At 33.1% G+C, this 12,882-nt stretch overlaps 1 protein-coding gene across 4 annotated transcripts in view; it reads right to left on the bottom strand.

The window, feature by feature from the left end:
• Positions 1-1,300: 1,300 nt before the first annotated feature.
• The window catches only part of TMPO (thymopoietin), a 31,894-nt gene continuing 20,312 nt past the window's right edge, over positions 1,301-12,882 (bottom strand). Inside the window, exons 5-9 of one of the 4 annotated variants that reach the window (XM_047065178.1) lie at positions 6,194-6,313; positions 5,999-6,094; positions 5,474-5,584; positions 4,326-4,414; positions 1,301-3,511 (exon numbers count right to left, since the gene is read on the bottom strand). In XM_047065178.1, the coding sequence (XP_046921134.1) occupies positions 3,226-3,511; positions 4,326-4,414; positions 5,474-5,584; positions 5,999-6,094; positions 6,194-6,313 (702 nt within the window). In that variant the 3' untranslated portion in view covers positions 1,301-3,225. The remainder of the gene's footprint in view (positions 3,512-4,325; positions 4,415-5,473; positions 5,585-5,998; positions 6,095-6,193; positions 6,314-12,882) is intronic. The other 3 variants (XM_047065179.1, XM_047065180.1, XM_047065181.1) reach the window with 3 other exon arrangements.

Here is a 12,882-nt window from a genome sequence, read left to right as displayed (position 1 = left end):
TGTACATTCAACGTGGAGCTTGAGCTCACAACCCCTGAGATCGAGTCACATGCAATTCCAACTGAGCCAGTCAGGCACCCCTGAGATCTTTGTTTTAAATTTAAGGAGAAAGTGCAATTAAAAGTTGGTATACAATTCAGGATAAGATAAGGTGACACTGATCAATGTATTTTAAGGTACTATGATTATGATGCCAAACTAAAAATAATTTTCAGCAAACTTTGGACTTTGAATAGAGATTCTATTATTTATGAAGAATGCTTGGTCTTCAGTATAAACAACCATATTGCACCATAATTACATAATGTGATAAATCACTACAACAGCAAGCATATTACAATATATAAATGTATAAAAATAACACATACACATTAAATTTATACAATGTATTATGTCAAATTTATTTTTTTTTAAAGTAAAAGGGAATGAAACTTAAATGGCTGCAGAGAAAGATTAAAACTAGAAGTGAAGCTTAAAGAATCCCTAATGAAGTTTGCAACTTAGAGGCACCAACACTGTAGAAGAAGCAAGGCTGAACAAGAAAACTGGTATATAGCGTGTATGTAGAGTGTTAGTCTTTCATATCCCCTCTGCCATATCATATGTAATCAGACCAATTATCGTATGTAATCACATCCCAGCTGTTCAAACTTCAGCAAATTTCTTAACCCCTCTGAGCATTAATTTCTTCATTTGTAATGACAGAGTAAGAAAATATCTACTTCATAGGATTACCATAAAGATTAAGTCAATATCTATCAAGTGCATAAAGCAGTATCTAGCACATGGTATGCATCTAATAAGCATGGTAAGCCTTTAATGCTATGTACTAATTATAGTATGTATATGTATGTGTGTGTATATTCCTTTAAAAATCACTAAATAAAATCACCTTTGGGGAACACATGAATGGAGAGAGAACTTTCATCTTATGATCATAGCTCCATGCTAACTACACCTTGGCAACATCTTTGCTTCATCTCAAAGCAAGACTAACAGTGAGTGTCAGAGATTAAGTACTAACTTAGAAAAGGATGTCATATTGTTCTATATCACTATATTGTAGAGTTGGGGAGGTGCCTCTGGAAGCTTCCCTGTATCATTCTGTGAGTATAATGGCTATACACTGCTTACCCATGAACAAACGAGGAGCTGATTATGAAATGATTAGAAGCAAAACATTAAGGAGCAAACTGAAACAAGAACTAAAACTCGACAATCCATAAACATCACATAAGAAATGTTATCAGGCATCTTATAGTTTGTGCTATCTAAAAAGCATTTATTACAATGACAAAACTAGAGGTTAATTACTTTTTTATTATTGAATTATATTGTAAAGTCTACATCTACAATTTAATCAGGAAGAAATGCTTTGCATTTACATCAAGGACACATTTATTCTAGTGGAATAAAACAGACACAGACAAAAGACCAAGTACACATTAAAAAAAAAAAAAAAAAAAAAAAAAAAGACTAAATATTTTACCTGGTCCTACTTTTTACTATTTTGGACCATACCTTTCCTATTAGAAAATTGATCTTACACACATATAAGTTTGATTATCTTCCCATATTTTTAATCATTAAATGTTTCTCACAATTTCTAATAATAAAAAAAAGATTGAAAACTATATGGGAAGCAAAGTTTAGAAACAAGAAAAACTAGACTGCTATTACTGTACTGTAGAAAAGATGAGTAAAATGTGCCCCCTCTGTGGCTCATTTCAAAGAAACACTTTTACTCAAAGAGGCAAGCATTTCTGATCTAGGAGTAAGTTTTCCACTCCCCTGTGGGACCAGACCTACCAAATGTTTCCGATCAACTGTAAAGTAAGTGAAAAATGTCTACAAGATATTTAGAAGCTAAATATCAGAATACAGCTAATGAAATCAAAATTGTGTGGTCTAAATATACATATTAAGCTTTTTACTTTAAAAGTATCTTTTTATTCCAGATGATATTTAAAATAACTTACATCTTTAGTGTGCTTTATGGCCAATGACTGTGAAGTTGAAATTCAAATGAATTTTTGTTTTACTTGATTCTACTAAAATTTCAATTACCTACTATTTTACTTAACCAAGTTATACATGAGGTAAGTTTTAGCTAAAAAATAAAATAAATCAACCACAAAGATAAGTTAACCATTTCAAGAGTATACAAAAATCATAATGCCCACTTCATATTCAAAGTTTACAAATTTATGTATTAACTACTTTGTATCTAAGAAAAGTTTACTATGTCATTTCAAAGTAAATACTTTCTGCACTTAAATCAAATTTTGTTGGGAAATATTGGGCAAAAAAAAACAGGCAAATTTTGTTTTTGGTTAACAGAAGACAATGCAATAATAAACCCAAATGGAACCTAAGACCAGTGTTTAAAGTTTCTAACTTCTAAACAGACACACACTTATTTATCTAAGAAATATTTGGACAGAATGTCTCACTGTAAATAAAAAGTACAGGTTTCCAATTACAGCCTTATAGCTAGCTAAACAGTTTCTAAAAACATGTACAGCCAGCTAACAGTTCTCTAAAACGTGTATGTTGCGCTAAAGATCCCTGCTAAAATATCAACAGCATTTAAATGGGTCTTACTGAAGTAGGACATTCATGATACTAGAAATCTTTTAAAAAGTGAGTACAATAGGGCTATAATAATTACTATTAATAAAAGTTACAGAAGAGATTATTGCTGTATGTTCCCCCATAAACACATCAAACCTATGGCAATTACAAAAAGTACAATCCAAGTTATGTTTTTTCTTACCAAATTTCATGTTTCACATATCTGTAAAGTTTTTATACAGCAGAGAATTCTTAAAATCTTTTCTGTAAGAATTCAAAGTATTTAAATGTGTAGCTTCACATTATACTATCATGTTTTGCCCTTCTTGTTTCCCAAATACACAAAAACAATATACATTTTTCTCAAAAGTGAAATAAGATGTCCACATTAAAAAAATAAAGCCTACAAAAAAGTTCCAGAGCTAAAAAAGATTATATGGCACGAGGTGATCTCCTACTAGTCCAAAGTCCAAAACATTTAAATGAAGTCCATTTATATATCCTGCTTTGCTTTTCAATGGAATACTACATTTATTCAGGTGAAATCACATTATTTTTAGTTCTCAAGTCAACAAGTATACACAAATTTTTTTTTATACAGTTATTAGAAAAAATAAGGAGACCAAATTGAGTGTGCCAAAGAGATATCATTCAGTTGGATTTTCCAGAGCTATTAGAAAGAAAATTAATGAACGGATTTCCTTGGTTGGTTTCCATAGCTTGATAGACCAAAAACAAAAAAATGGCCACAATAACAAACAGCAAAATTTTTATCCACATGGGAATAGAGCGTCCCTTTTTTGTCTTTTCTGACTTGACATCTGCCAAGGGAACATATTTAGGAATATATTTAGATGAAAAAGATTCTTCCATCCTGAAATCACTGAGTTCTAATGGCCGGCCGGCAGCCCCTTTGATTGGTCTGCGGCAACTAGCACTGTTGGGAGTAAAAGCAGGAAGAAAAAAATAAATTTAGATAAAAGTCATGATTCTGATATGTAATATAAAATCTCATTACCACTTCCTAATTTCAAACACATTTCTTGAGATAAGAGTAGAAAACGGTCACATGTAAACAGTGAGGTCAGCCTATTTAAAATTTCTGTACATTTTTCATTTAAAATGTTGGATGTTCATTCTATTAGAAAATATTCAGAACACTGATATTCACTAAACTTGTTTCCTTAAAGGCTTTTCAGAGCCAATATATTTAGAGGATGAGAGGAAAAAAATAAGGTACTTTGGTGTGATTTGTTCAGTTAGGAAATAATTCAGGAGTTCTCTAAACACAGCCTTTTCAACTAGAAAAGGGAAACTTTTTTACTTCCTTCAAGGTTTCTGTTTATATAACAAACTGAGAATTAGAAAAAGGAGAATTAGATAGTAGGCAAATTATTTATAATACTTCAGCTTATCAAAGTTAATTCTGAAACTGACTCAACTTTCAAGAATATGAACTGGTGACTTGGAATTACACTGCTCTCAAAAGAACAGTTTACTTCTGAAAACATGGGTACAATAACCTTGTGAAGAATAAAAATCATAACTTCCCTATTATATGCTAGCCATATTTCAATTAAAAATAAAAGGTTAAAATTCCTGTAGGTGCATATGAAATAATCATGTTGTACATCCTAAGTAGATATAACTTTTATGTCAATTGCACCTCAATAAAGGTGGGAATAAATAAGTAAATAAATAAAAATACCCTAGTAGAATACACTAATACTTGTTTTAATGTATCTGAATACCTAATTCCTGTTGGTGTAGATGCTTCAAAGGGAAACATTTCCTTAAGAATATCCCTTTCTATTCTTCTTTCCTCTGTTTTTTCTCCCACCTAATAAGAAACAGACAACCACAAGTTAACAGTGTAAATGTGCAATTAAAACACAATTTAAAAAAGAAGTTTCAGAGAACAGAATGCATTCAAGTCTGCCCCAGCTTTTATCACTCCCCTTTCTAAATCCATCATTGCTCAAGTATCCATACACTTCCAAAGCTCTCCTCAAATTTCTTCACTGTGGAGATATGTTAATGTGGTAATGGGGGCAGGGGACTGCCACACATTCAAGCTAACAAAACAACAACCCCAAACCACCCTCAAACTAAAATCCAGTATAGTTAATATGGCAGCGTTAAGTTCCCCCCACTGGATTTCCCATGCTTTTCATTAATATTAAGAGTACACTGTTTCTTCTTCCGTTAAGAATTTTGTAATAACTGATGAAATACAGAAGATATCAAATTAACATGGATCCTAAAAAGTTTTAGTATATGTGAGTCGATTCAATCTTCCTAACTTAAAAAACACAAAATGATTTTTTAAATTACCTGCTTATTTTGTTTACCTTTATGCCCAGATCAGAACCACCTTCAGTACAAATTCATTAAAATTATAATGCATCATGCAGTTAGTACTTCAAAGCTTAAGTATACAGGAGTTAATCAATTCAAGCATCATACAAAGTCACTTAAAAGTCCCATTATTTGACCTTTCAGTGAAAAGATAGAATAGCCTCCCCAACAGCCCAGAAACACTTTCAACCCACATCCATAACAAAGAGAACACATTAGAAGCAGCACAAAAATGAATACTCCCTTGAAAGGTAGAACTTAAGAGGCACATGGTAGCAAGCTGATAGTATTAGCATATCATACTATATTAGTTACTTTTGACTGTCACTAATAAAAGTATGTCTTTAAAATAATATATGCATATATATATGTATATATATATATATATATATATATATATATATACACACACACATACACATACACACACACACACACCCAATTAAGAAAGCTCTGCTCCCTCCCACTGCAAAAGACAAATATAAAAAATTTCCTCTTTAAAAGATCAATGATAGCATCGATCTAAATTTTATGCATTTACTTCAGCTCTTGTCAATGGTTTCTTTGGTGTTCTTCTGGGTATGTCTGAGAATTCAGTGATTGGCAGAATAGGAGCTGCATGCTTGAAATTTCCAGTCACCCTATTGACAACCTGCCAAGATTCAAATTATTCAGACTCAGAATTATCCAAACATAACAAAGACACGTAAAAAGAAAAAAAAAGATACTCTATTTCTGTAATATTCAATACTTTCTCTTAATAAAAATTTAGGCAAAAGAACCTAGAAATGAACATATTCAATGCTTCACATGTGAAGCCTTAGCACTTTTTAAATATTTTAGCAAAAAAGTTTCCTTATAATACTTAGGTAGGATTCTTGTACAAATTGATATATTTAAATTGACTATATTGAAAAATTCTAAAATTCAGAATGGGGAAAATGAGTTTAAAATATAATGTTTAAAAACACAAATTTGAGATTTGCCAAATTTACCACCTCCCCAGTTCTAATTAAAGGGTAATTTACAAAGAATACCACTTGTATAGTTTATGAAACATATTTACTAAGGTTTCGTTGCTTGAAGCCATTATAGTTTCAGCTATGGGAGTACTCTCTGAAATTATTGCACCATCTATACGAAAATGCTCTGAAGTTTCCACCTGTTAGTTTGAAAACAAAACAAAAACAATAAATATAAAATAATCACTAAAGCCCTACCAATCTGAAAACCCAATTCTAAGCAATAAGCCTTGCATCACCCTTTTCCTTGGAGTTCTTCTTGACCCTCTTGTGGATTCCCTAGTTAATGCCTGCAGAGGTCCGCCTTTTGAAGATCCACTTGTCCATTCAGTCTCAGTTATTCCAGCTTGAGAATAGCTCTATTCAAGTATCGACACATTAAAAAGTCATATTCTAACATCAAACACCTTAATAATGGCCACATTACCTAGCACAGTGAGAAGTCATGAAAAATCTCCAAATGCCAGCATTTGCAAACAATGCTATACCCTCAACATATTTCTAAACGTACTGACTAAACCAGTATGTAGGCATTGGAAAATGCTAAAAAGTATGGTAAAATACATTAAAGCATCCAACTACAGGAGCTTACAAATTGTAATATGAGTGAGAGGGAGAAAAGCACATAATTTTATCACTGCTCCTTCTGTGACTTGCTGTTTGCTATTTGGTTCTTGTTTCATAACTGCACCTCTTTGGCTGTCTAAACAAAAAGCAGGCTGATCATGACTATAATAAAGTCATTTATTATAACAAGCCCATTTCCTTTTAAAACAAAATAAAATTTTATAATTGTTAGCATAAATTAAACATTGTCCTTTTCAAGTAGGATTATTTAAAGGTTCAGTTTAAATTATAATCCACACACAACTATCTGAACGTAAAAGTTCCCAGGTGTCAAACTTTTCTTAGAAACAGATACTAAAATTGAGCAAGAAGAACCTGGTGGTAAGTTACCTCTTTCACAAACACACAAGCCTATAATGTCAAGTGCCAAACCTACACTTCTCACTATAGAGATAGCAGTAGTGATGGACCACTGGTACCTTCCAGTCCCAGATTCCTTTCTCCCTGAAAAGCCAATTGATTTTTCCTCATTTAAAAAATAATTTAGTAGTTCTTACATAATAGTTTGAAAACCACTAGACTAGTACTTCTCAAACTAATGTGCATATCCATCACCTGGAGCTTTTGTTAAAATACAGATTATTGATTCAGCAGCTCTGGGGCAGGACCTGAGATTCTGCATTCCAAGTAGCAACTTACTCAACTTTGAAGCCACAATTACCAGATGATTCTTTTAAATTAACCACAGAACATCTATCAATGGTTAGTATTATACTAAAGTGTGCTTATATTGTCACTTCTGCTTTCAAGCTAATATTTTATCTAGATAACTGAGGTTTTTATATCCAACTCAGTGCCTATTAATTTTAAAGACAGATGTATTTTACTCTCATCCTGAGACAAGGGCGCTCATCCAGTAAGCATGCTTATTTACCTGGAAACATTACTACCTAAACCCCACAAGGTACAAACATAGTCTCCTATCTAATTTTTTATTTATCTATATTTGGGATTAGTATTAAAGAGTTTCTCTTTGACTCATAATTAGAAACTCTGGGTTCCTTTTCCTGCTATCAGAAAATATGTGCTGAATGCAAACTTAAGATTGATCAAAAGACAAATGCGTAAACAAATTACACACAAATATGATAAATGTTTATTAACAGTTAAATTCCTGATTATTTGAATAGAAGGGAACAATAGTTTTAATCTGAGGTTCTCAATCCTGGCAGCATAGTATCAAGTGGGGAGCTTCTAAGAGATATCAAATGCCCCCAACCCCACCTTAGTCTAGTTAAGTCAGAATCTCTTCTAGAAGGGGCTTGGGCATAGTTAATTTTTACAGCTCCTGAGGGGATTCTAATGTGCAGCCAGGGTTGAGGACACCCGGTTTAAGATACTATAACTGACTTATGATGCTATCTCAAAGTATTTTCTTAAAACTACTTTCAGTAATGCTTCCTCTGTAATAGTCAATTGCTCAATGCCAATAAAATTAGAACCAGTATTTTAAAAATATTATGGTTTGAGAGTGTATCTGGTATTATCAGTGTATATTAACTATTTTAAAACTCCCCAAAGAATTAAAAATTACATTTCTTGAAAGGGCTAATAAAACTGATAAAATATAAAGACCAGATATTTTATCTACAGCCATGAAGGTGGCATGTGGAAAAATATCCCCTTTCCTTAAAATTGGTTGTCTCCCAAATTCCAGGATTTTCCATTTGTTATATTTTGAACTGAAATAATTTATCAAAAATTTTACCAACATCTACTGAAACTACTATGGTTAATAAAAAAAAATTACATGTTTACATTTCTATTAGTTATCCTTGAATTAAAGGTCAAGTTCCATTTAAATATTCTTTATATTCTTCTGTGGAAAGAAACACAAGAAACACCTTGGTTGCCTGTGGGAATAGCTGGAAAGGGGTGGGAATAGCTGGAAAGGGGTGGGAAAGACACTTCTCACTATAAATCATATATACTTCCTTTTGTCCAGGTTTATTAAATTCTTTGGTTGAGGACTATCAACTAATTTTATTAGTTCTTTGACTATCATCATCTAATTGAGAATTAATCATCTTCACAGAAAACTAATGGAGAACTCTTCACACACCAGAAAAAATATTCTGAAGATTTTTTTCTATCAGAATCCACTATAAACAAGTGACGATTACTGACTGAAAAGAATGAAAAACATTCCTATGTAAAATTAGTAGTTAACGTGATTGCTGTATACTGTTGCCAAAATACTAACTGCAACTTTCATCTACTTTCAGCAAGATGTTCTCCAGCAACTCCTGAATTTATCAGGAGAAAAACAGGAGACAGAAACAAAAACCTTACATTGCCTTTCAATATGCTATCAGGCAAAAAGTTATTTGGAAGACAGTAGGCAGTTGAGGCACAAAAGAATGCAGGAGCTGGGCTATAAAAAAAAGGCTATAGATCTGTCAGTAAAAATACAAGCTCTAAGCAAAAATTTACACAAAACGAAGTTATAAAAAGAAATAGTATTAATTAAAAGCCACCTTACTCTGAATAACTATTAATTTATTAGGTGAAATATGAGTAATATGGTTACTCATATTAATTTAAAAAAAAAACACAGAATCCTATTCCTCCATTAGAGAAAGGTACTCTCATACAATGCTGGTGGGAGTGTGAAATGTTTTAACTCTTATGCGGGAGATTTGATAACATCGAGCAAAATTACCCAGTAACTTTACCTCTAGATTTCCCCAAGATAAATTGGCTAAAATATGAAATGATATGTGTAAGGCTGTTCATCAGTTCATCTTTGTATTATCGAAACAGCATAACTGAAAATAATCCAAATATCCACCAAAAGTAAAGTGGCTGAATAAATCCCAGTACATCTATAAAATGTGATAACATGCAGTGGTACAGAGCAATGAGGACGATGGCCATACTGTATTCTGATATGGAGTGATCCTCAGGATATGTGTTTAGATTAACAGGTAGAAATGTGCAAAATTCACTGCCTTTTATGTAAGAAGAGGAGCAAAAATAAATGTATACATCTATACAGTAGGCTTCATGCCTAGCATGGAGCCCTATGCGGGGCTTGAACTTACGACCCTGAAATCAAGACCTGAGCTGAGATCAAGAGTTGGAAGCTTACCCTACTTAGCCACCCAGGCGCTCCCTTAATATTTTCAAAAAGAAAATATTAACCAAAAGTTAACAGAAATAGCTACTTATAAATAAAAGGAACAAAGACAAAGTCCAGATTTCTGACTCTCTTATTTATGCCTAAATAAAACCATATACATTTAAAAATCTGTATGAAAGAAAAAAAATTCACTCGTGACTTTAAGCACAATATTTTGATTTTATGCCCTAACGACAAGAAAAACTGCCAAAACAAACAAACAAACAAACAAACAAACAAACAAACCAAAAACCCAAACTGTGTTTTACCTGCCTTATTATCAAGAGTACTGTATTATTTAGAAACATCTGTATAGTGAAACTAAGTAACTCACGTTTTAAGAACCAAGATACTCAGCATAAAAGAGATACAGATAGAACATCCATAAGTTAGACAGCATTCACAAACTTGATGAATTCATGATTTATGTTTTCCTAAAAAATAAGTACTCCTAGCTCTTCCTAGTAAAAAGGGCTGAAAGCAATGACAACCCAGCAGAAATGCACAACCTAGCATCCACTGTAGGTAGCTTCCAAATGTTTTCAATGAAAAAGATTAGGGTTCTTTGGAAAAAATGTCTGATTTGGTAAAAGGCAGGAAATATACATGAGCCTGGGACATCTTACTGTGCTAGGAAACAAGAAACTATCAAAGACAAACAGCGTCAATAAAAGGACACAGAAACCAACTCAGTAATTCCCACTGAATAAGGATGACACAATTTGAACATGGAAAAAGAATGATGAGTGTAACTGATTCATAAATGAAATATATGAAAACCATACTAGTTAAGAAATATTTTATTGATCACCTCTCAAAGTGACTAGGGCACTTTAATTTGAAAGTTGGCAAAGTATGCTGGCTCTCTTGTGTGAATTTTATTTCAAGGTAACTATGCAGGTCATGAAAGAAGTTTTTTTTGAGAGACAGCTTGAGTGGGGGAGGGGCAGAGAAAGAGGGAGAGAGAGAATCCCAAGCAGGCTCTGCACTACCAGTACAGAGCCCAACACGGGGCTCGAACCCACAGAGAGGCTAGATCATGACCTGAGCTGAAACCAAGAGTCAAGACGCTTAACCAACTGAGCCACCCAGGAGCCCCATAAAAGTTCTTTATAAAAGAATTCCAGTTTATAGATGTAAAGGAATAAGAGAATAAGAAAAATCACTACCTTATAACCTCAAACAACATAGTGGTTCTAGGCAATAATCATAAATGGCTATCATAACCATTAAATGAAAGGGTGATGTGGAACTTTAAAATGGATGGGTCATGCTTTCAACATCTGAACCTATTACTAATTTAGCATTGTTTTCCTTCTGAAATGATGCAGTATGACAGCCACACCATTTATGAAGTATTCTGGTCAAAGAAACTGAACCCGAATCTATCCAATCCTTTAGTTTGATGCTGTGCAATATGGTAACCACCAGCCACATGTGGCTATTTAAATTTCAGTTAAATAAAATTAAAATTTTAGTTTCTCAACTGCACAAGCCACATTCCACGTATTCAATAGCCACATGTGGCCAATGGCTACCCCAACGGACAAGAGATATAAAAAACATTTCCATCATCACAGAAAGCCTAGTACACAGCCCTACCACAGGTCTAACTTCCAGTCTACAGGACATATAGGGTTACAGAACAGGAAATTAAATGACAACTGAAGAAGCAATCTGCCAAAACCAGAATATGGGAAATTCTGGAGAACTGACTTGGTTTCTTCACCAAATTAATAGAGGGGAGTGGAGATAGCTACAGGCTTGTGAGATGAAAACAAAACAAAAATCACCAAATGGTATGTGTAGCTTACTTGGATCCTGATTTGAGTAATTTAATCATAAAAGAGGTATTTCTGAAACTGGAGAAATTTGAACAGATATGAAAAAATTAATGACTTTATTAGGTGTGATAGTATCAGTGTTATGTATATATGAAACAGCTATCTTTTCGAGATACATACTGAAAGTACTGACATTTTAATGTATGAAATTATGTTAGAGATTCACTTTAATATATTACAGTAAAAGCAAAATAAAACCAAAAGGAATTTAAAAAGCTAGAGGGTACACGGGAGGATGAACAAAACTGGTAAAACGCTTAAAACAAGTGACACTCTCTGAGTACAGGGTCCTTAAACACTTCCCTCCAATTTTCTTGATGTTTAAGAAGGCCACTATCATCTCCTAAATTTACTCTGTATTTATCCTGTCCCTCAGTTTAGATTCTCCAACTCAATTAAACCATACTTAATACCATCCTCCAACCTGCCTTTTACCTATTATCTGACCAGTCAAGCATTCTTGATGGCACTATACCATCCTGCCTTTATACTGAGAACGAAAATTCTCCATGCTGGTCTATTTCATTGTCCATCACCAGATTCTTCCTAATTTCTCTTTTCATGTTATTTCCTTATTCTTCAGCATGTCCCTGCTGCTAAATAAAAGGGCAATAATATGTTTATTGCAGTACTGGTTTTGTATTAAACAAAATCTTTCATTGAGTGCTCTATACATTCTCTGCAATCCCCAAGCTTATTTCTAACAAATAGTTCTGAAATTCAACTTATCAAGTACATCAAACCAAGGCAGACATAGCTTAAGCAATCAAGAACTTCCTCTGAGGATGTGTGACTTTAAAATGCCAAAGAGAAGATGGAAAAGTTAAATAACCAACTAGACAAATCTTCCAGCTAGACAAATTAAGGATAAGGAAAATGACTCTATGGATAGCTATCTTGTAAAGGTCAGCCAAATCAATGCAAGATTAGAGTCAATAATTTGTTCTCTGTTAGTTCAGTTATACCTGTGCTTATTAGTTCTCTCTTTAGTTTCCTACATTTTCCTTTTGAAAAACTGTACCCTGCCTCACCCACAAATGAAAAAGAATTTTCACCTCAAATAAGGAAAGAAAAGTATGGTTTTAGGAACAGACTAGCTTCAGAGTTGAGGGAAAAGCCACAGAAGACCAGCAAAAGTAGAAGCAAAATTAGAAATCTAGACAAAGATACAATATAAAATCCATCCTTTCCTTTAAAAAAAAAAAAAATGCTTAGGCATTTCCAACCTTTTAAAATATTTCCCTTGAAAGTATGACTGGCTTTGAATCACACTTAGCACAGAATCAAACACAAATGAGACATTTATTAAACACTAGGCTCTTGCAGTTAAGTACAG

This window comes from Lynx rufus, unplaced genomic scaffold (assembly GCF_022079265.1).
Source record: "Lynx rufus isolate CCGP_SWC_20201006 ecotype Redwood Valley unplaced genomic scaffold, mLynRuf1.p SCAF_7, whole genome shotgun sequence".
NCBI classification, from domain to species: Eukaryota; Metazoa; Chordata; class Mammalia; order Carnivora; family Felidae; genus Lynx; species Lynx rufus.
Note: the sequence above shows the minus strand (reverse complement) of the source record. Positions and strands in the feature narration are given on the sequence as shown.